The sequence below is a fragment of the Micromesistius poutassou genome, assembly GCF_964030765.1.
Source record: "Micromesistius poutassou genome assembly, chromosome: 9".
Classification (NCBI taxonomy): Eukaryota; Metazoa; Chordata; class Actinopteri; order Gadiformes; family Gadidae; genus Micromesistius; species Micromesistius poutassou.
Genome location: NC_140279.1, coordinates 8,486,426 through 8,511,220, shown reverse-complemented (window position 1 = coordinate 8,511,220; position 24,795 = coordinate 8,486,426). Strand labels below are relative to the sequence as shown.

Sequence of the window (24,795 nt, the reverse complement as noted above, 5' to 3'; positions counted from 1 at the left end):
TTTTTTGTTCCTCCTAAATTCGCCACTTATGAGCTACTTTTAGCCCTACGATTGTGAATACGGCCCCAGAGCTCCTCATTATTTACATGGACACTTCTAAATACTACCTCGCTGTATTCGGCTCCTGTGGAACACCATCTGAATTGTGCATGTTGTATATAATGTGAGGATTATTTTCTTACTTATGGCTTCAAAGGGCTTTACAGGCCCACTACTTATGAAAGTCCCATAATCTTAACCCCCAAAGAGCGAAAGAAAAACGAAGAAAAACATCACGGTCACCTCAACTCACTACAACAGCTAGTGTGTTGACACAGAATATTCACAACTATATATATATATATAATTGTGTTTATATGTATTTATTTATATATTCATTATCTTAATATAAGGCAAGTGCATACATGATTATCTTTGGTAGCCCGAGTGAGAATCAAACCCTTAACCCTGGCAGTGTTAATGCCTTGCTTTACCAGTGGGAATCAAACCCCTAACCCTGGCAGTGGTTCTACCAGTTGAGCTGAGCAGAACCCCTTCATTGCATAAGATATATATGTTCCACCAGTTGAGCTGAGCAGGACCCATTCATAGTGTATGTATCTTGCAAAACAGCAATGTGTTGAAAAGGTAATAAAGAGTGTTTTCAGGTTAAATACTGTAATGTCTTTGAGATGATGGATCCCAGGTCTCAGTCCAGTATCCTGTGTGAGGAAGTGAGTGTGTACTGTTTCCTTTCGCCCTCCCCGCCTACGCTGATCCTCTCCCTGTTATTGTGCCAAAAGTTGGACCCCCAATTAGGCCCCTTGCCCATAGCAGGAAGAACCAACACCACTTACAGTTCCTTTTCATATACCGGTCCTTTACATTCAATAATACGTTATTGAATGAATTATTATTAGTTATCTTTATTACTCAGTCATTGTTCATCAAGTCTTAGGGTTAGACTTGATGAACCCTTAATGGTGAGAGACCATGGTGTGTGTGTGTGTGTGTGTGTGTGTGTGTGTGTGTGTGTGTGTGTGTGTGTGTGTGTGTGTGTGTGTGTGAGTGTGTGTGTGTGTGTGTGTGTGTGTGTGTGTGTGTGTGTGTGTGTGTGTGTGTGTGTGTGTGTGTGTGTGTGTGTGTGTGTGTGTGTGAGAGGCATAGTATCAATGGTTTGCAGTGATAGGGCCAGGATAGGGCCAAGTGGATCAGGACTCATCCATATGTATATCACACAAGACCACCGTGACTTTGTTTTTGATTGATGTCCGAGCTCTTATACACTGGTCAACTGTCAAAATTGAAAAACCAGGGCTTGACATATCCACCTGCTGTTCTGTCTCATCACATTTGTATTATAATGTATGGTTTGTATTGGATATATCATTTTTATTTCAATAAAACCTGCCTCTACTAAAACCACCAACAATTAATATCCCATCTGTGTTCTAGCTTTATTTACTCTGTGGCAGTAAAATTCACATTTAGGCTACTCTTTCAATTGCACAACATCTCATAGGTGTTATCTTTTTTTTTTGCTAAAGAACACATGTTATAGCCCTTGTAGTTGTGGAGATTTACTATATTCACTTTGGGAATGTTATTTTCGATTTGTTTTTCTTCAATGTAATTAACCCTCAAACACTTAATTATTTTTTTGGCCTTACATTACTCAGCGGTCCAAGAAGGCAGTTTGCAGTCGTGACGCTCCTCCCTTTGCGGTTCCGCGTATTGTCCGCTGTTCCTCATTTTAATCAGCAGCACCTCGAGTTCCATGGGGACCGGAGTGGAAAGTCAGACCGGTGTCATCGCTGTTAAACTTGCGAAACGTTATCTCAATGATGCACCCATGATTTGTCGACGAGGTTTATTATATTATTCATGGACTTTTCACTAAAGGCAAGATTGCGTCCCCGATTTTCTACTTTCAAATGATGTACGCGTAAAGTTCCCATAGCCAAGTTATTGATGAGTGGTACGGTGATGTTCAATTTCTTTTTTCGGATGATGGCTCAGACGCTCTCCATTATCTCATTCCTTGGCATTATTTTGGAGATTACCGTTGCAATTGGTAAGTGATTCAGATTGTATGCAATTACTGTCAAACAATGAAGATAGAAAACGTATGTTAATAGATTATCGATTTAAGATGTAATTGACCTAGTAGTATAATAATATATATATATATACATTGTCTGTAATGATGGTATGTGAAATGCTTGTATATTTTCAGGCTATATTCACATATAGCCCTTTTCATGTTAACATAACATTAGTCATTGTTTTTTAGTTTTCAGTTGAATAAACCTTAATAATCTAAAGTAAAGGATTTCAAAAACACGATGCATCATTGTGTGTTGGATTTAATGATGTTATAACCATTAATGAAACAGGATGAGGTCGGTCACTCACTTGAAAAAGCATTGTCCATTGTTTTGTCAATCAACAGTTATGCTGTAATAATGGACTTATAAAGTAAATTAAGTCTATGGTTACATTTCTGTATTCACTGAGACATATCGATCAAGGGTTCACAATTTAGGCAATGGTGCAAATTAATATTATTGACCACTTGATTGATCATCAATGGCAATAACTATGTTTCAAAGATGGAATATCCTCTGAAGCTTTCCAAGGGGAAAGGGTGGAGTGGGAGGGTTCTGGGCTTGTATCCTCTGGAACAGGAACCCCACCTATGCTCCATAGTGCTGGACTATTCAGCAGCTTGACCCTTCCCATCTCACACAGCTTCCTGTTTTGACACAGCTCCGCCATTTGCTGCGGCAGTGGAACAAAAAAAGTGGACAACCATTTAAATAACACCCAGCCCTGAGCAGCATTTCTTTTCCAAACTGTATCCTCCCATCTTTGGATCATGCCGAGATAGACCTTGAATTGTCTTTTTGATGCACATAGGGGGATTGTTATTTCAATGCCATTACAGTCAAATGCCCTCACTCAGCACTGAGTGCATGCTTGAAAAACAATAGCTCATTTGATCTTTGGACCAGAATAAAACAACTAATTGATTGGCTTATGGATGGGAGTTTTTTATTCCTGGGAAACTTAGTAGTACTGTAGTTTGTTTGTGTGATAAATAGCAGCAGTAGAACAGTGACAAAGGGAAGGTTCAAAGGGCTTCTCATGTCCATGGGTTGTTGAATAACAGGAGTTTGATCATTGTGTTAATTCTGCTACATCCTAATTGATTCTTTCAGCTTTAGAACTGCGCTTCATGCCCGAGCCCCCAATACTGAGCACCACTGGGATCCAAAAGATTAACAAATCGGACCATCTGGAGCTCACCTGCAGGTATAGGTCAAAAATAATTTTGTAAGCATCTAATTGCAATACTTAACTACAATTCCATCATCAATTATCCATTATCTATCGATCATCCACAAATTCATGTGTGTGTGTGTGTGTGTGTGTGTGTGTGTGTGTGTGTGTATGTGTTTGTGCATGTGTGTGCCTGTGTGTCTGCGTAAACTCTAAAAACAAGTGCTTTGGCTTGACAACAATAAAATTATGCAACAGCTTGCATCAATCTTTGAGTTATGACAACTTCTAATGAAATTATGTACGAACTTCAAGGTGCCATGACATGCCACCAGGTGTGGTGTGATTAGCCGTTACAAGCCGTTTAGGAAATCTGCCCCTTATGACATCACAGGTGTGCGTGTCCACCTAGATGTGTGGCGGATAGATGAGCAACGTTTGCTACAGTCCACTGGGTAGGCTGGTAGACTGATCTATCCAGCACACATCTAGGTGGACAAGTCCACGTCCACACGTCCAGATTTCCAAAACGGCTTGTAATGGCTAATCACACCACATCTGGTGTCATGTCATGGCACCTTTAAGTTACGGGAATTAGCTTTTACTCTACAAGCAGTGGTATTTTAAATTATACTTACTTAATAATTGGTAGCATCAGTGGCGGTCTTAACATAGAGGCATAGGTTGGTGGCCACGTGGCCAACCAACCTAAAAAAAAAATTTGTATATATATTTTTTTAGACAAACAGAGACAAAGCAAGACAAGTCTAAACGCGAAAACTAAATAAATGGTTAGGAAATAAAGTTACCCAAGCGGCTCAAATAAAAGAAAAAAGCGAAAAGACACATAAGTATTTGGCAATGCTGCCAAAGATGCCACATTTTTTTTATGGCTACTGTTGGGGATACAGACAGGAACAACGTCCAAAGCATTGAACATGCTGTTACAGCAGCAGCAGCAGCAGCAGCAGCAGCAGCTAGCTATGAAGTGGCGCTAGGTGAAGACCTGTGAGAAGACGACTCTGTGTCAGAAGCGCGTGATGAGGAGAACAATCTATCATCTATCCCTATATATATATATATATATAGGTTTGTTTGAAATGTTCAATCTCAAGTGCAATGCCAATTGCAACCTCACACATATAAAGTCAAATATTCCTCTTGGCAATATTTGTATTTGTAAGTATATGGCTGTTTGTGATGTTTTGCTAAGTAAATGACTGTTTGTGGGGGTTTACCCTAACTACTTGTCTTGCTGTTATATTGATATTGATTTGATCTTTAAAAAAAAAATTAACAGTGCTGGTTTTCCTGGCATTTTGGCATAGACAGGTGTTATCTGAAACCTTATTCTCTGATGGGTTCCAGCGTGACTATTAGTTTGTGTAGTGCTACACTTTTGCCGCTTTTCCACCGACAGTATTTCCTGATTCCCGGGAAAGGTTATGATGGGAAATAAAATTGAATAAAAAGCGCAATGACTGCGCGTCTATTGTTGTCATATGGTAACGTTGATGGAGGCGAAACTCGAGATTCAGAGCATATATTATGCCCATCAGCAAAGCGCAGCAAATTGGGATATTCCCTCCAGGAATTTGGTTCCCTTGACCAAGGTGTTTGCCATCTTGTGGTCAGATCCTGGGGTAGACCGGTCAGCGATGATGGCAATCTTCATCACTTGCCTTCAAGGCCTGCATTGATCTCCTTCCTCTGTGTCCTTGTAAAGCAAAATAAAAGAAATACTCTTCATGAATTCAATTAAGCCATTATTTATTGTATTTTATTTTCAACACACATAGACATACTAAATAGGTTCCAGCAATAAGAATGAGAGAAAATATTATCATTATATTATTGTAACATAAAGTAAGATTGCATTATTTTTCTTTTATCGCACAATTTAAAAAGCATGTTCTATGACCATATTGGCTTGCTTTACTAAAATCGATTTCTAACATGGTCTTCAATTAGCTACTCAACATTAGGTTAATCCAGGAAATGATCGAGCTGGGGGGATGGGACGAGAGGCAGCTATGGCAAAGCAATATGTGTTTCTAGCATGGCCTACTGTAGCCTATGCTGTGTATTGAAGGACGAGGCATTCAGCCTATTCATCTGACAAGTTTAATGTGTTAATTCTGATTCTAGTTTGCAATCAAGGAAAATTACGTTTTATTACAACTTGGGTCATAGTTTTTTACTTTTGTCCATGATTCCTAATGGTTATCGTAACATTGTTACTTAATAATTACTAAGATCTGAAAACCCTGCAACATCAGTAAACCAAGGTGGGTCACAAAACTAATTTGGAAGAGAAAACTAAGACAAACGGTAACATTAAATTTAAATTAGGGCCTATTTATAATTAACAGCTTTGGCATACCGTATAGCTACTTATTTTAGTAGGCCTAATGTGCAATTTTTCTGTGCACCGCAGGACTTTAGCTGGGATTTCAGGTTCTCTCCCTTTCAGTTTGATACCCTTAAATTGTCCCTATAATAATATATTAACAAACACATTTTCTATTTCTTAAGAAAGTTTGTTCTTAAGAAGTAGTATACTTTCACCTTATAGGTAAAAGTACTTTCACGTGAAAGTATACTAGGCCTACTCCGTATCCGTAATCCGTAATCCGACTCCATAACAACGGAGCATTCGCAGTTCTCCGTCGGGATGTTGGATACGCATTGCAATTCGCCGCCCGATCGATCTTATATGCTGACTACTAACCATGTAAATAGTGTTGAAAATAAACGTCCAAAGCTTTTTAAATCTTATTTGGTGTTTTATTGGTCCTTAATGTGCAAAGTAAACAATGTACAAAGTAAATAAGGTGCAAAGTCAAACCGGGAAAAGTGATTCCAGAAATGATTTTGTTTGAGGACCAATCACAGCCCGTCTCCGGCAAGGGCGGAGACGGCATAGGTAAAAAATATTGGATGCGCACGGGTCTCCGACAGGCTCTCCGTCGACGGAGAGGGCTCTCCGTGTCTACGTACAGCACTTTACGGAGTAGTATAAATCCACCTTAGGGAACAGTATAGGAGCAGCTTTCTGCCCTGTGGGTTTGCACTGCTCAGTATGGATAACATTTTCTTCCAAGATGTTGAATTAGGCCCTACCTAACTAGGCCTATCTGAACATGTGCGGACAGGTTAAGTGCGGGAGGAAACTTGAAATCCGGAATTCCAGGTGGAGAAAAATAAACATAGACAATTTAATTTAGTTACTAAAACTTTTGTTTTGCATAAATTAATGCATAAATAGTTGTGTGTGTGTGTGTGTGTGTGTGTGTGTGTGTGTGTGTGTGTGTGTGTGTGTGTGTGTGTGTGTGTGTGTGTGTGTGTGTGTGTGTGTGTGTGTATTTAACCCCATATGATTGTCTGTTCTTGCCTCACAGAGGTCACCAGAACCTGAAGTGGACCACCCCTTTAACAAGCAGTCAAATATCCGTTGTGGACTGTAGTGGGTCAGGGCTATTTGGCTCCACACTGGTGATAACTAATGCAACAGCCAACGAGACCGGACTGTATCGATGCTTCTTCAAAGACCTGGAGGTGGAGGACGGCAAAACCTCAGCATCTGTTTATGTCTTTGTTCATGGTACGAATTCTTACAACCTCTTACAAGTGAGGATTAGGGGTAAATGCCGCTCCATGTTTTCAACACTTTCTAATATAAATTGTAATACATGTTTCTGCGTTGTTTGGTTCTAGATGACAAAGTGCCCTTTGTGCCGTCTGAGAAGGAGTATGAAGTAGTGTTCATCCGCGAGGGACAGCCGGTGGTCATCCCCTGCCGTGGTTCAGTGGAGGATCTCAACGTAACCCTCCATACTGTAAGAGACAATGACTTTTGAATAACCTGCTTATAATTATGTTTCTGGGTCAATGCCCTGCCTACCTCGAGCCATCCTTGAGATGCCTACATATTTGTATATAAAGTGTCTACTTTTATGAGTCAATTATAGTATTTGGTGAGTCTTATTTGAGATACATCAGTGCAACTAATGAACCGGACATGACAAGTGACATGAGATATCATTGTAGGATGCTTATGTGTGTTTTCTTCAACCGTTGGTCAGAAGTTTCCACCAAAGGAGTATAATGCCAATGGGAAGGATTATGTGTGGGAGGCCCGGACTGGCTTCACCATCCCCAGTCACCTGATCAGATTCGCTGGAGTGGTGTTCTGTCAAACTAAGCTTGCCAACGAGACATTCAAGTCGCCATACTACATCATAGCCGTCGTTGGTAAGATAACAAAGGAAACCATGGACTCATGTGTTTTCTAGGAGAATTCATAGAGATGTGGCGGAGCTATATGTGAGGTGAGGGTCTTGGTGCGAGATGTAAAAACGCTCATTGAGACCCTCACGGGACGAGTTTAGTCCTAAAACTGACATGTAAGAAATCCTTGATTCCTTTTTACTACAAGCAGTTGTAGACTAGTGTGAAAAAATCCTGGTTTGACAAAAAAAAGGCCATGGTGCAAGACTTTGTACATAATCATTCCTGAGCTGAGAACACCAGGGAACCAGGTTACTCCTGAGCTCTCTCTGTATTGTATTTTCCATAAACCACACAGCCCAACACAATCAACCAACTCAAGTTTTTCAACAAAACCTAATATATACACTGTAATGGTGAAATATTTCCCTCCAAGTAAGTGATCTGGAGTAGGTAGTTATACTCTTTACCATCTTATCTCTTTTGGATAAAGAACTTTGGATCCAATGTAGGCAAGTCTAGAACTCTACTCTACTTCTACTGCACTAAATATGTAACATATTATATATTATTTCTGCACATATACAACAAATGTTTAAAAAAAGAGACTCAAAATCAAGGTTACTGCACATATTTATGAATATAAATACTTTTATATAATTGTTTACAATATTTGTGTTTTATTGTTCTGCTGCCTTCATGACCATGTCTATGCCTATAGCCCCACCCTGCTGATCACTTGCTGTCTCTGATTACTAGTTCATTAATCACTAATAACTTAAAACACCACTCAGTTTTAGTTAATCTCAGGCAGTAAGGACAACTTTGGTGACCAAATTACACCTCAGGAATGAATAAAGTATGGCTAAGCAATGAGGAATATAATCATCATATGAGGTGGGAACAAGAGGCCGTCACCTCCAAACAATACCGCCAGCCATGCCAGTCCACTCAGCTCTCCCTCCCTTTCCCCAGGATACAAGATCCATGACCTCATGCTGACCCCTGCGCATGTCCGGCTGTCTGTCGGGGAGCGGCTGGTACTGAGCTGTATCGCCAGTACTGAGCTCAATGTGGGCATTGACTTTAACTGGACTCACTCGGGCCAGCGCCTGGTCAGTAGTACCTTCTGAACACTTCTCTACACACACACCCAAGACCCTTTCACCTTTTTTGTACCAGGGCAAGGGTAGTACACTACACTAGTGAGGATAAGTCTACTATTCTGTGTCCTCGTACATTAAAGGAGCAGACCCATAATTAGAGTTATGAGCGACGCCTGTGATTTTTCCTACTGTGACACCTTTGTGAAAAGTGTTGCCTTCGATAAGCCTTCCTGTGTAAGATAAGATAAACATACCAGAGATGTGATATACCTCTTCTGTTTCATTCCTCGCTTGCAGTGTATTCCTCTTTAGGATTCTTTTGAAGCTTGTCTATACATAAGACCAAATTTCAAAGTCAACCAGACTCTCCTCTGTGGCAACAGAGGATCTATCCCCGAATAAAACTAGTTTTTTTTGTAAATGATGAATGATTTGTTCTTCATGGTATCTCAGTCATCTCACTCACCCCCCTTCAGACCACAAGAAATGGCTCAGAGGATTTCCACAAAAAGGCCAATAAAGTCAAGCTGTGGAACTCTCTGGAACTGTCCAACACGCTCACCATTGACAACGTGACGGTCGACCACACAGGGGAGTACACCTGCACAGCGTCAAGCGGTCAGATGGAAAAGAGCGCCTCAGCCTTCCTCAAGGTTTACGGTAGGCCCCCATGCTAATCTCATGCCCAAGCCGTCCCCGCGTTAAGGGTATCCTGGAAAAACGCACATGCTAAGAAAATACTTTGCGATCCTTTACTCAATGAGATCACACCAAAGGTGAATCATTTGTTTGTTTACAACGCCAATGAAATCTTCATGTGTTTTAATTCCTTGTAGTTTTCTGCATACTCAATTCTTGAGGGTCAATCTGTTCAAATTCAATATTCTTGGTGTTTTATTATGGTCTAATCCAACAGAGCCTTAAATGTACTTTTTTATTGACCAAGGGCCTGTTATTTTTCCAGAATTACTTGTTAAAATATACACAGATTGTATGTGTGCGATTGGGTGAATACATATTGTACTAAATGCTTTGGTATGTGGTGCAGCTGACCGAGTGCTCTGTTGGTCTCTGTGTTGTAGAAAAACCGTTCATTGAGTTGAAGGACCCTCGTGCAAATGTGATAGAGCTGACCGTTGGCGACCACACCACAGAGCCCCTAGTTCCCTTCAAGTACGAGGCCTACCCTGAGCCCTTCATCCAGTGGTACGGTGACCGCTGCATCAGAGCACAAAAAATACATTAATCAAACAAATATGCATCCCGAAAAACATTGAAAATATAATTCAGCAGACTGAAATGATTTTTTTTTCCTAATCCAGGAAATTAAGTATTAGATAACGAGATGGCCAAAATTGCACTGATTTTCCCGCGTTGAACTAGACCCCATGCCTCTTTCTGTCTGTTCAGGTATAAGAATGGCCTGCCACTCCGTAAGGTCGATTACAGGGTCAAGCCGAGGAATGGGAGCCTGGTGATCCACGGGGTCGTGGAGGAGGATGCAGGGAACTACACAGTGGTGCTGACCAACAAGCTCACCAATGACAAAGAGAGCCACACATTTCAGCTCATAGTCAATGGCATGTACTCCATCGCGTTCGCTGCTTCTGTGCCATACTCGTTAACAACGCCTTTCTATCGCGTCGCCTGTGTTTATCCTATGATGATTCCTCTGTTGAAATGGTGTATGATGAGAATGACTCAGCTCAACAGCATCAGATAAAGTCTGTTGCTATAGAATAGGCCCCAAAGTAGACGTTACAATTTCGAAAGGCTTTTCATATGGATTGTTTTAGACCGGCCAAACATTCCAGTCAACCACAAATGATCCACCACTGGTGGATCATTTATTTTCTTTAAGGGTCCCATGACATGCCACCAGGTGCGGTGTGATTAGCCGTTACAAGCCGTTTTGGAAATCTGCCCCTTATGACATCACAAGTGGGCGTGTCCACCTAGATGTGTGCTGGATAGATCAGTCTACCAGCCTACCCAGTGGACTGTAGCAAACGTTGCTACAGTCCGTCACACATCTAGGTGGACACGCACACCTGTGATGTCATAAGGGGCAGATTTCCAAAACGGCTTGTAACAGCTAATCACACCACACCTGTGTGGTGTGGTATGTCATGGGACCTTTAACTGTGAACTTTTGCTGTGATCCATTTGTATGGTACATCGGTACGCCAACCTGCTCTAGAGAGAACGTGACTTAATATCCTGGCTCGTAGCACCTTAAAGCGTTCCAGTTTGTCATTGGCTAGTCATTGTTATTGTTAGCTACATTAGCCTCTTTAGCAAACCAGCTCAAAAACAAACAACACAACGTTACATTTCATTGTACGCACAGCAAGACCGTGCAATGCATAAATTGGTGACCGGAATAAAGTAGCAATGTAATCAAGTATGTAAGAGCATTTAAAATCTACATTAAAATGTCGTGGTACAAATACAAAGAAAATAAATCTCTTTACGGGAGCAGCTATTTTTGTTGTTGAGTCGTAGGGTAGGCCTCACTGAACTCGGTATACTCTCAGAATTCCGAGTGAGACCGACTAAAAGGGGGCGTTCCTCCGTGAAATACCGCAAGAAAGCTGGGAGATTTACACCTTACGACTCGTACGGGTGGGCGTACCATACAACTGGATCGCACCATTTGCCCAGCATGGTAATGCTCTTCGCCTTGTTCTACAGTGCCACCACACATCATCGAGAAAGAGGTTGCGGTGGACACAGACGTGTATACGTACGGCAGCAGGGCCACCCTCAGGTGCACTGCCCGGGGATTCCCCATCCCCTCACACATCCAGTGGGAGTGGATGTCCCAGGAAGACTGCCCACAGGCCTTTCAGTAAGCCACACACACACACAAACGCATGTACATACAGAGAGAGAGAGAGAGAGAGAGAGACCGACCCTCCCTTCACCCTCCATTGTCAACTCAGTGTTATTTTAGAGCTGGAACAGCAGCTTTCGTGATGGTGATAGCAGTGACAGGGAGGGAGACAATGAGAGTGAACTGTGACCCAATGAAGATTGAAGGATTTGATTCATGCTTCTCACAATGGGCCATTTTGAAAAACCTTATTCAGACCGAAACATATATTTAGTACACGCATTTTCCCTCATAATCACAATTGTCGTCTTTCTATCGTCTTGCTGTTTAGAGTAAGACAGTGACGATAACCGTTAGCTGTTAGCTATTTGTTGTGCCAGGATTGCAGCACATGAGAACTTGACGGGGGGGTAAACATTAATTACATAAAGGTTTCCTACCAGGTAAAGTGCTGTGAGAAGAAGCTATGTTGATGGAAGCAGGCAGGAGATTGTGGCGACTCCAGACCAGAAAGGAGCTTATCTTAAGCATGCACATCACTTCCTACACCGTAACACTGTGCTTCCTGTTGATCCTCTGGTGCTCTCATATCAAACCAGGCTTCTTCCTGTCAAGTCCACTTCTCTGCTCCGTGATTTCCTCTCCTCCCTTCTTATCAAATACTCTTGTTTCATGTATTCTCTCTTTAGTGCATTTTAGAATTCTCTCCAACAGGCTTCTTCTCCTATATTTGGTAGCAGATATTATCACAGACTCTATATTCATTGTTTAGAAGCTTTGATTAATCATAAAAAATTATATACAGAATATACTGTGTATTATGCCTCCTATAAAACTGTTGTTACAGGAGATGTTACATCTTTGATTAAATATTACATCTAATAGGTTTAACTTGGTGAAGTAAGATATTCTTTAGAGAAAACATTGTGATTGGAGTTGCATTAGATCCTTTCCGGGTCCTTTTACAACAGGTCAAGGTCGGCCGTGTCAGAGGTCAACCTAGATGAGTGCACCAGCTGGAGGCACATCAGCAACGGCACAGAACACAACCCTATGGATGGAATCACCACCGACCCTGACCGTGATCATAAGGTAAGCCCCTATTTATTTCACCAGCAAGACACTACTGCCAGGCCACCATATATTAGTCAGTGGTCAGCTAAACATTGGGTAGGGTCAAAGTTGTTGCTGTATTTCTCATTCAAATTACCTGGCACTTAATGAGTCTGCATCTGTTCATGAAGAAAATCGTGAGTTCTTTGAAGATCCGCAAAGCTGAGGTCCACGCTCTGTACAGATGCCTGGCTGTCAATAAAAAAGGACAAGATTCACGCGTAATCTTCTTCCATGTGACCCGTAAGAATCTGCCTTTTTCATGTTTAATGTTTCATGTTGCTGTCTGGCAATTTTGTTGCCAGACAGCCAAACCAAAGCACTTCTCTGTTTAAACAGATGCATGCACAGCTAGAAAGTCAAAGGAACTCATGTAACACAGAAGGCTATGGAACCATTTAAAAAATGGTTCCTGGAAGCTTCTCCCACCAAACACTACCTTTGTTTGGTGGGATCCCTCAAAGCTACTGACTCCCCATCTTATTCCGCCAGGTGGCCTGGAGCTAACCGTGTCTCCATCCAGCGATCCCATAGAGGAGGAGCCGGTGGTTCTGAGGTGCAAGGCGGACAGGCTCCTCTACAGGAACCTGGCCTGGTTCCGCTTGTCCGGCGCCTTCGACTCGGAGCGCACCCCGTCGGTCCAGCCGTGCCGCTCGCTGACGCTGGCCCGGCGTCCCCTCTCCCAGGCCACTCTGTCTGGCCTGCAGGGCGCCAAGCTCAGCCTGGAGCTGCCGCTGGCCAGCGCGTCACGGCATGATGAGGGCATGTACGTCTGCCAGGTGGAGAACATCAAAACACGGGAGAAGATCTGCCTGTTGCGCAGCCTGACTCTCAGAGGTACATGCTCGCCGCTCGTTCTGCTTACTCTTTATTAAAAAAAATTCTGGCTCAACGTCAAATACAGATTTCATATTCACATATTCTCTGCTTTTTAAGATTTAGTCCTCATGTTCCTTGTAATGTAAGGAGTGTAATCTGTGAGTAATGCCATAGCCATCCATCATCAGTGAGTGAAATATCTGATTTGAGTTAGGTATGAGCCAATTTAGATTTTAGAGCACTCCTGGCTTGTATCTGACCCTTAAGGGCATCTCTTTCTTGATCTGTTTGGGCAATAATTAAGCCTGTTAAGCACAGGTGCGTGAACCTACAGCACTTTAAACAAAGCATACTTGAGTGAAGAAACAAAGCTAATGTGCGTTGGAAAAAGTGTGACTTGTCAAGAAAATAAATGCTTGACATGAATTTGCGTCTGCAAACCTCGACTGTAGCTCTGGAGCCTGCAAGGATTCTGAATAACATGACTGACCAGAAGGTAAACATGAGCAGCACGATGGTGTTCACGTGCGACGTCACGGGCACCCCTTACCCCAGCGTGGTTTGGACCAAGAACAACCACACCGTTCTAGAAGGTTCCGGTAAGAGCAGGACCAAATCCAAACCAATCAGCATTCAGGTGTCTGTATCTGCACCGTTCCCTTCCGAATCCAGGCTAACATGCGGTTGCAAACTGTTTCCAGGGGTTATTCTGAGCAACCGGAACCAACGGTTGACCATCCAGCGTGTGAAGGAGGAGGACAGTGGTCTGTACACGTGCACTGCTTGTAACAAGCGGTTCTGTGACTCCTCCCAGGCCTTCCTGACCACAGAAGGTAAACATTGCCTACATTGCCCTCATCGTTACTACGCAGGGCGTACCGTTAAATGCTTTGCTAGAATGTCTAGCATTTCCTGCTGGGTAGTTTGGAAAACAACAACATAGTCCTTTACTTTAACCTTCGACCCCTACGCTCTCTTCGCGTTGTCTCAAGGTCTTCCCCCTTTTTGCCCAGGAGGGAGGAGTTTGTGTCTAAGAATAACCTCACTTGTTCCGGTAGCGGAAGTTGACCCCCGTTAAAAGATCCTTCAGGCAGTTGCGAAAAAAAAAATACAAAACAATGAAGAGATTTCAGGACAAAGGGAGAGGTCCCCCCCCCTCCCCCCCTCCTCCCTCTATACTGAACCCACGCAGGGCCAAACAACAAATGGTCTCACTCCAACCAAGGTCTACGTGACCACCTACATTCTCCTGCCACTAGCCCGGTCAGTGCACAAATCCCCTCATGGGCCAGTGACATATAATCAGCATAAACAGAGCATACAAAGAAACAGGGAATGATTGGGATGAGTGAAAATGAGAAGGGTTGGAGACCATGGTGGGCCCTGAATGTTGTTATGGCTAGATACACTTCCAGCCTAGACTTCTTCCTTCAGCCATGGTCACAGGCACGCACATGCACACGCACACAGCAATTACGACCAACCTCTCCTCACATCATTATTGTCATCTGATGCCAAAAGTATGGGAGTCATGTTAATGTTTTAACACTTTTCCACTTTTGTTACTAAAGTCTTAGTAGAATAGTCAATGGCTAAGCAACCCCTGTGATTGCTTTGTTAATAAAGAGCGTACTTTCCCAATGGCTGTTGTTCTTAGGGGCGGAGGAGAAGACCAACGTGGAGCTGATTGTGCCTATTGGCTGTGTGGTCGTTGCCATGTTTTTCTGGCTGCTGATAGTCTTCGTCATCCGTGGAAGAAAGAGGGTATTAAACAGAGGAACAACTAATTGAGCAGAACGGCACATTTGTACATTCACATACTTCAACTCTCTCTCTCACACACAAATACACAAATCAAGCATGTATGTATGCATGCATGCATGCACACACACACACTCCCTTTACTAGCACAACACTCAAGCAGGCAGACAAAGCCACAAGGACTCATGCAGGCAATCAACAACGTAGACACACTAGCAGACACATACCTCCTCTGTAACCAGCTGATTAAAACTAACGAGGCCGGCTCATGACGGCTCCTCTGCTATTGTGTCCCTAAAACAACCGTCCGATCTCTCCTCCCACACACAGTCTTTCTCAACCTGACCCTCAGAAGAGGGTCAGGGTCATTAGCAAAGTCCTGTGTATAGTGTACAACAAATGACCAGAAATGACCAGTGATGACCTCTTGGGTTTGTGAATGTCCACTCTGTCAGCAACACACCAACACACCAACTCATTCACTCACTGTCTCTCACTGTCTCTCACTCACTCACTGTCTGTCTGTCTGTGTGTCTGTCTGTCTGTCTGTCTGTCTGTCTGTCTGTCTGTCTGTCTGTCTGTCTGTCCGTCCGTCCGACTCAATGACTGACTGACTGACTGACACAATGACTCTCTCCCACCCTCCCTCTCTCTGTCTCTCTCTCAGCCTACCGGTGTGGACGTGAAGACGGGCTACCTGTCCATGATCTTGGACTCTGAGGACATGCCAGTGGATGAGCAGTGTGAGCGGCTCACGTATGATGCCAACAAGTGGGAGTTTCCCCGGGACAGGCTGAAACTAGGTGACCCACAATCAAGACCATGTCACTCATAACCACTGTTAAGCATAGGGGCAGGGTAGTCTAGTGGTGATAGTTTGACACCCAGACAAAAGTTAATGGGTTCAAACCTCAATGTCCGCAGTCCAGCAGGATGCCTGAACCTTACCTTCTCATTAATGACGTCTCTAAGAAAGAGATCACTGGAAGACCATATGGAAAAATGGGTTGGGTAAATTACTAACATTTCATCCATACATTTATGTTTGCTATGCATTTAAGTGTTTCATCCATTGGGAGCTACCATTATCCCCGATCCATTGACCCTATTTGTCATTGCTAGATGCTGCAAAAAAAAGCTAAGCCAAGCTATTTTAAGTGACTGCATATTATTTGTTACAAAAGGCGATCCTTTGGGACGAGGTGCGTTTGGTCAGGTGGTGGAGGCAGCTGCTTTCGGCATCGAGAAAAACACCACGTGTACAACTGTTGCTGTCAAAATGCTGAAAGGTAAAAATAAACAGGGTAGAGAGAAACCCTCAACTGTTTTCATTGCAAACAAAGTGGCATTGACAAATGTAGAGGAGATAATGGAAAATACTACCGGGTGTGCTACAGAGGGGGCCACATCGAGTGAGTACCGGGCGCTGATGTCAGAGCTGAAGATCCTCATCCACATTGGTCACCATCTTAATGTGGTCAACCTCCTGGGAGCCTGCACCAAGCCGGGGGGTGAGTCCTCATAGCAACCGTATTACTAGAAAACAATGCCTCCTCCAAGTATCTTCATAGTGACATTCTTCTGGTATGCACCAATGAGGAAGGACATCATACGGCCCCTTTATTAGAACTGCTGCTTGTTCAACGGTTATCATCATTGGTGATTATCTGCTTGTCGTCAAATTAGACATACGTTTTAAAACACATGAGAAAGGATATGTCTTTACGGTTGGTCTCCCCCAAACATGTCATTAACTTTTTCTGAATATCCTCTGCATCGATTTTGGTGTTAATGTACTTTATGAGTTATGTACCGTATGTTGACGTCAGCTTAATGTTGTTCATCCCCTCCCCTTCTCTGCTCAGGACCACTGATGGTGATTGTAGAGTATTGTAAAAACGGCAACCTGTCCAGCTACTTAAAGAGCAAGCGTGGAGAGTACAGTCCCTTCAAGGTAACCCAGCTGATCACCATGCAGGCAACACTACGACTAAACACATACTCAAGAATTATGCTCCAGTTACAACACAGTGGAAGAATTCAGTGCTGTTTCACAGAATCCCTTGCATGGATGATCAAGATATACAGATGACCTTCTCAATATCATGATTCATTTCAACCAACAATATCCACCCAAAATCATGATTTTATATTTCATATATAAACATATATGAAATATATAGTTTACATATATATTATATAGATTATCAAGAATTGCCTTCATGTTTTTTTGATTTTCTTCCCGTTGAATTTAGACCTGTGATCTCTTTGTCTGACTCACTCACTGTTATGACAAATTGACTTTTGAAATGAGATGATTGCTCTGACATGATGTTAACAGAGGCAGAGGGTGGAAGACGCGAGGTGGGTACGTGTGGAGGAAGACATGGAGGAAGTGGACCTGGGTTTGGGGACCACCGCCCAGTTGGACATCTGCACCGGCACGGCTACCTGCACCCGACACGACGCCTCACCCAGCGGCCCAGAACTCAAAGGAGGTCAGTTACTCGTTTAGAAACGTTCCTGTTGGTTAAAGCACAGAGTGGCGGCTCAGATGTTATTTAAAGGAAAAACAAACCCTTCAATAACTTATTCTAGATGAATTGGATGAAGTGGTTAGTGGTGATATGGATTGAATGTAGAATAAGAAATATGGACTCTGAGTCAAGTTAAATCAAATGTGTTTATAGAGCACATTTAAAAACAGAAAAAGTGCTGCAGTTATTGATGGAGTAGAAAGCAGCAAAGAAATAAAATAACAAAAGAAAATATTGAATCTGAATGTTGATGCACAACATACAGACACAGGCAGATCAGTGAATATTTTTCAGCAATTTCAAATGATAGTGAAAAGCCATTGAAATCAAAGAACAAATGACACCAATAAATTGTGATACATTGGGGATTTAGGAGTGATGGAATGAAGGAATTTGTCTTGGTTGAGGAATGGTTTGCACATAGAATACGCAATGCTATTGTGTACATTAGTGCATGTGTTGAATGAGAATGTTGTTCTGTTATCACAGAGAGCTCCGACTATGATCACTTGACCATGGAGGACCTGATCAGTTACAGCTTCCAGGTGTCCAAGGGCATGGAGTTCCTGTCTTCTCGGAAGGTCAGCTCTACACATCAACCCTGACAGAAGTAGTTGTCTAAAATACTGATGCAACTGAAACCCATGATCTACTACATGAAATTTTTTAAGTGTGTGTGTTATGTGTTTTGTGGGTGTCTGTGTGTGTGTGTGTGTGTGTGTGTGTGTGTGTGTGTGTGTGGGGGTGGGTGGGTGTGTGCTCCACAGTGTATCCACAGAGACCTAGCGGCTAGGAACATCCTGCTCTCCGAGCACAACGTGGTGAAGATCTGTGACTTCGGTCTGGCGAGAGATGTCTACAAAGACCCCGACTATGTCCGCAAGGGAGATGTGAGTGTGAAATGAGCAGCAGACAGCCCGACCATAGACCAGTATCAGTAACACTCAATCCAACTCTCCAACCATCTTGAGGAGGATGATGGGGATGATGGTGAGGATGACTGTGTTGTATTTTAGCTTGAAAGTAACCCGTGGCTGGTCTCCCCAGGCACGCCTGCCCCTGAAGTGGATGGCTCCGGAGACCATCTTTGACCGGGTGTACACCACGCAGAGCGACGTCTGGTCCTTCGGGGTCCTGCTCTGGGAGATATTTTCACTGGGTGAGCCTGTGGTACAAGGCTGCCACTAACATGATAATCTTGCTTAAACGTAGTTAGAAAATGTAATAAATGGACCTTATATTCACAGAAGCATTCATGTTGCATGCATTTTTGTTGTTCTCTCTCTCTACTCTGCTGTACCCTACTTTGCACAACTCTAATATACTCTACTCCTCCCTGCTCTGCTCTTCTTCTCTGCTCTACTCTACTCGACTCTCCTTTCCTTTCATTTCCTCTGCTCTCCTCTCCTCTGGTCTCCTCTAAAGTAACCCTGTGCCTTGGCCTACAGGAGCATCTCCATATCCAGGCGTTTGCATTGATGAGTCCTTCTGCAGGAGGCTGAAGGAGGGGACCAGGATGAGAGCTCCAGACTATGCCACAACTGAGATGTGAGCCCAGATTTCATATGAATCATATGGTGTTTAGATATGTGCTAAATAGTTGTTAAAATGTATTTTTATGTTGTCCTCTAAGATACCAGACCATGTTGGACTGTTGGCTCAATTGTCCCACAGACAGACCAACCTTCTCTGAACTGGTTGAACATCTGGGGAACCTGCTACAGGCCAGCGCTCAACAGGTTAGTGTCAATCAATATCACAAACCTATTGATATTGTGTTAATAGGCGGATGGGTGAGTACATACACTCGTACAGGAGTGTTTAAAACAATAGGATCCATGAAATATATATCCATGGACATGTGCTCGTGCTTGATGAACGCGTTGTGTGTGTGTGTGTGTGTGTGTGTGTGTGTGTGTGTGTGTGTGTGTGTGTGTGTGTGTGTGTGTGTGTGTGCATGCACGTCCATGCATATGTGTGTGTGTGTGTGTGTGTGTGTGTGTGTGTGTGTGTGTGTGTGCATGCGCGTCCATGCATGTGTGTGTGTGTGTGTGTGTGTGTGTGTGTGTGTGTGTGTGTGTGTGCACATGTATGTGTGTGCTTGTGGGTGTGCAGGATGGGAAAGACTACATTCCCTTGACGGCAGATGAGGTGCAGGGATGCCCGGTGGCTTCCAGCCCCAGGGGCCCCCAGGCCTTCCCTGTGAGTGGGGAGCGTTCGGAGCCCCAGCCCCATTATGACAACGCACCCCAGATCCGGTAAGAAAACCACCCTCACACTGAAGATATAAGTACACATAGACCATCTCTTTGTTTTTCCATTGTCAATCAAATGTCTACTTTTAAATCCAGAATAAGATGTTGCGATGTTTCAATGTCAAAATGACAAATAACCTAATTGATATCCCTGTGTGTGTGGGTGCGCCTGTGTGTGTGTGTGTGTGTGTGTGTGTGTGTGTGTGTGTGTGTGTGTGTGTGTGTGTGTGTGTGGCTCCTACCTTCATGTAGGAGCCAACAGAGTGACAGCTGCAGCCACCCTCTCAGTGTTATTACCTTTGAGGATATCCCTGTGGAACACAACAATGTCGTGGTGAGTGTATCCCCCATCCGCCTACCCCCACCCTACACAGACACACACACACACACTCGCACGCACGCACACACACACACACACACACACACACACACACACACACACACACACACACACACACACACATGCGCACATGCACATTGGCCCTGAGTGTGTTTGGCTCTTCCTCCAGTCGGGGTGTCCAGTCAGGGGCTTCACTCCAGACGAGGTCAAGGGTCTGGATCACCAGCTGCCCAGGACACCCAATCTCAGGTGAGCACCGACACCCACCACGTTTGCTTAAAGATCCCATGCCATTAAAATCCCATTTTTCCTATTGTTTGTTAAATAACATAGGTCAGAATAAGTTTGTGACCTGTGGTAAGTTTGAAATCTATGCATGTTTGTCTGCTGTATGCAATAGCCAATGAAAGGAAAAAGGCAGAAAAAATGAGCAATCTGGATAAGGTGGCACTGCTACGTAGCGTTGTCAAATTATTATTCATGGGCCTGCCCACTTGGTTGGTTCGTAACCACCCACAGAAATTCTGAAGGAGTCGAGATTGAGCTAGTGCTAATACATGTACGTAGTTGCTGCACGTCTCATTCCACCGAAAACCGTTAATTACTCCTCCTTTTGAAATACGATAGGTCAGTCGGAGTTAGATATGCATGCTGAACGTGAAAACGTTCTCCTACCTCGATTGCCTGCATTAGCAAATGTAAGAAAATAGACACACAAACAAGCAGATTCGAAAAGCCTCACCAACTGACGTCAGTTGGTATTCATGGCCTCGCACAACCTTGGCTTGCGACGGCCCATGGGAAGACAGCATTGAGTTTGTGCCTGTGCTATTTGTGGCTATAACAAGACACAACGTTGCGTCTCTTGACCAAGAAACAAGAGTTGGGGAACAAATGGTTGGATCGGACATTACCACTATTTCAACATTTACGCGGCTCGGGCACGGCGATTGAATACAGAAAGAAGAGCCACCTCGGGGCACCACGGCGGCCGGAGCTGAGCTCCCGGGCGCGGTGCACGGCAGCCGGTTCCTGCGGTCGTGGTCTCCCAGCGGTCGTGCCCTGGCGCGGGGACCGGCCACCACGCACCGATCCAGCGATCGCGGGGATCGGTGCACGGTCCTCCTCCTCTCTCTCCTTCTCCCTTTCTCTGTGTGTCTCTCTCTATAAGTTGAATTGGTATTATTACTGTGACGGACAGTGCTGTTAGCCAATCAGAGGCGAGTCATTTGCATGTCATGAATAAGAGCCAAAATTGGGTCGTTCTTCCCCGCCCACCTCCACTACCACACTAGAACAGTGTGAAACAGGAGCACCAGAGCATTATTTTCACCAAAACCGACTCACAGGGCATTTATTGCTACTAGTGACCACCGCAAAATTAATGAAAAAACGGTGGAATGAGAACTTTAAAGCTGCTGTAGGTATGATTCAAGAGTTGTGAGGAGAGCTCCCTCCGTCCGTCTCTCCACCATTGAAAAGTGTTAATCATGGAAGAGATGCCCGGAGTGGTCAGAAATGAGCTAAGAGAGATCTGTTATCTCAATTGTCTCATACAGAGGCAGGCTCAGCGAACTATAGTGATATTCTAACAGAGCATTTCTAATAGCTCTTAATTCTTACCTACAACCCCTTTTAATGTTTCAATTCCATTCACCCATCTATCATCTATCGTTGCGTCTGTCAACCATGCATCTACAATCCATCCAGGGATACACATGTGTTTGATTCTGCAGCTACAGTTTATGACAACACTGTTACAGGCTTTTATGAGTTGATGAAATGTCCCCTCGTCCGCTTTGTTTTTTCTTTCCCAGCCAACTGCTGCGCTGTAAAAGCAAGGAGTCGGTAGCCTCAGAAGCATCCAATCAGACGAGTGGATACCAGTCAGGCTACCACTCCGACGACGCGGACACGCCCATATATGCCAACGAGGATGTGATCATGAAGCACAGCATGCTGAAGAAACCTCCGTTGCTGTCGAAAGCAGACAAGTTCAACGTTGATGTGCGCTATAGCACACCGCCGGTGTGACCACACATTTTTACCGCCGTCCCCTGTCCACCCCTGTCTGCCCAGTTCTGCTGCCCTCCCAATGGAAAAGCTATTCTGGAAAGCATGGCAACACACCACAGGCAATGGTCTTGATAGCAGTGATTCTATGGAAGAAAATATCTGCCATAATGTTTTGAATTTTAAAAGCAATTGAAATTTGTAAATGAAAATGTACACACTATTGAATTCATAACATTGAAATAGTATACTTTGAAAATAAGGTAATCTGAATTTATTTGTTTTGAATTCACCTCTTTGAAATTCAAACATGGCATTTCAAGTTGAATCATTCAAAAAACACGATTTCAAATAACAAAAAATCAAGCAGCAGATATTCTAAATAGCATATTCAAGTTGTCAAAATATGGACCAGAAAATTCAAGCCATAAGAATTCGAACTGCAGCAGCAGGGCCTTATTTAAATTTCAAAGAGGTGAATTAAAACAAATATATTCAGATGATTTGGTTGGTTTTCAGATTATAATATTTCAATGTCATGAATTAAATAGTGCTTACATATACAAAATGTAAAATTCTAACAATTATCACAGTAATTTGCTTCCATATGATTCCATTTTACTTTCAACAAACCATTTTGGGGTATATCGGTAATTATGTTGAGACGATTTATTTGGACCACCAGTTAAAAGGTTATCATGTTTACTCAGCCAAGCCATGGCATTTGGGTATGCCCATTTCCTGACATACAATCCATCCACACTTCCTCAATTGCAGGAAATAGCAACTGGATTTTTGGAGGTGGAGGCGTGGGCTGGCAGAAGTTATAATTATTGTATTTTTCGGTCAGTGAGTCTATAGACTGAATCTTTAAAATTAACATTTCTGCAGAACAAATAACCTAATTCTGACCAATTTTCGTTGTACAGTTCACTTTTTTCTATGACTTTCCATATATTGCATTGACCTGTAATAAATATTACTAGTTTTTATAAAATAAATACTCTTTTAGATTAGGCATCTTCTGGTCTTATCTTTTACTCTGCATAATTACATTCCAATAGGTGTATGCTCATGTGTCCAAAATATGTAGCTGAAAAAGGACAGAAACAAAAAACACTGCAAACAAGGATAATAAATAAAGCAAATAAAGATAATCAGTAATGAATACTGGTGGCACATATTTCAATAGCACACAGGGAAAAGAGAGGTGAATGGTGTTGGGGAAGGACTGTGTCTGTGCGTGTGTGTGTGTGTGTGTGTGTGTGTGTGTGTGTGTGTGTGTGTGTGTGTGTGTGTGTGTGTGTGTGTGTGTGTGTGTGTGTGTGTGTGTGTGTGTGTGTGTGTGTGTGTGTGTGTGTGTGTGTGTGTGCGCGCGCGCGCTCGCACGTCCTAGTGTGCATGCGTGCGAGTGAGTGTCGACTGGTTAGGATAAAGAACCTTGAAGCCCTACTCTCAACCGTGTAGCCTATTTTATCGTTTTTTTCAACTCAGGAGGTTGAACAATAAAAGAGTCAACGTCAGTGTTGAAAGTATTTATTATTTTTTTAATCAGACGGAATATTTCTAAACGTATTTGATGGTAGGTCTACACTTGAACAGATCATTAGATTCAGACGCTGAATAAGGTCACTGAATTGGAAATTCGTTAAATGGATCTGGCCTTTTAACATCCCGTTATACAAGTGTATTCCCATAATAATGCATTGTGTCCAAACTAAATGAAAGGTTCTGATCAAATCACAATAGGTTTAAATCTCGAAAACCGCCTTGAATGCTGGATGTAGGCTGTTTATAGGACAGGGTGCTCCAACCCATGAAGACAGGGTCCCCCAGGCCACACCCACCACCATATATAGGACACTCCTCCATCTGTGATATGCACTTCTACATTAGGCTATAATAATAATAATACAACTTTTCTAATCAGTTAGTCTACCTGAGATACTGGTTTAACACCATCTGACACGTCAATATGTGGCGTTAATGTTTGTAATTTGTTTGTAAGTGTCGCCATCTACTGGCTGTAGTGTAGTTTCATGTTCCAGAAAAGATCATCTCTCGGTTTTGTTTCATGTTTATTTTTTCGTTTTCTGAAAACAACAAAGTGACTGACATGTATATACATTTACTCACAGTACCGTTGGGATTCTGGATAGACAGTTGTCCCTAATGACAGGTCCTCATAACCAATAGGACACGTGCGCGCGTGTTGACCTTTGTGTTCTCACACTGATCAAAATGCATCCAAATGCTGCTTATTTTCCTTGTCTCATTCATCTTGTACTCACACACTCGCACTCGTCTCTCTCCTCTTTTCCTCCTGTCAGTCACAGGCAACATGTATCGCGCATCGAAATCCCCCGCCCCTCGCTGCTTGTTCTCGTGATTGGTTGCTGGCTGCCATGCATGTGCCGTGAGATGCATAGCACGCGTAGAATGAATGCATGTAGCACCCGTAGCACGGGAGAACAAAAAAGACAACGGCTCGTGTTCGGGAGCCGACTCCCATCGTTCACTTAAA

The 24,795-nt window shown here is 43.2% G+C and overlaps 1 protein-coding gene across 2 annotated transcripts; it reads left to right on the top strand.

The window, feature by feature from the left end:
- The first annotated feature begins 1,775 nt into the window (after nt 1-1,775).
- On the top strand, nt 1,776-23,383 carry kdr (kinase insert domain receptor (a type III receptor tyrosine kinase)). Of its 2 annotated transcripts, none has more exons than XM_084472647.1 (30): nt 1,776-2,053; nt 3,201-3,294; nt 6,663-6,865; nt 6,979-7,100; nt 7,350-7,515; nt 8,467-8,606; nt 9,074-9,257; nt 9,680-9,803; nt 10,008-10,177; nt 11,292-11,448; nt 12,405-12,525; nt 12,678-12,789; nt 13,039-13,383; nt 13,818-13,964; nt 14,067-14,198; nt 15,023-15,129; nt 15,794-15,929; nt 16,311-16,415; nt 16,524-16,637; nt 16,992-17,080; nt 17,468-17,624; nt 18,153-18,244; nt 18,431-18,553; nt 18,711-18,822; nt 19,112-19,211; nt 19,297-19,402; nt 19,779-19,921; nt 20,171-20,252; nt 20,428-20,507; nt 22,076-23,383. In XM_084472647.1, exons 1-30 carry the CDS (start codon nt 1,951-1,953, stop codon nt 22,290-22,292), a joined length of 4,083 nt encoding a protein of 1,360 aa, XP_084328773.1. In that variant the 5' UTR covers nt 1,776-1,950; the 3' UTR covers nt 22,293-23,383. The 2 variants fall into 2 exon arrangements, with proteins under 2 accessions (XP_084328773.1, XP_084328772.1); XM_084472646.1 differs by having other exon boundaries at nt 7,347-7,515.
- Nucleotides 23,384-24,795: the final 1,412 nt, after the last annotated feature.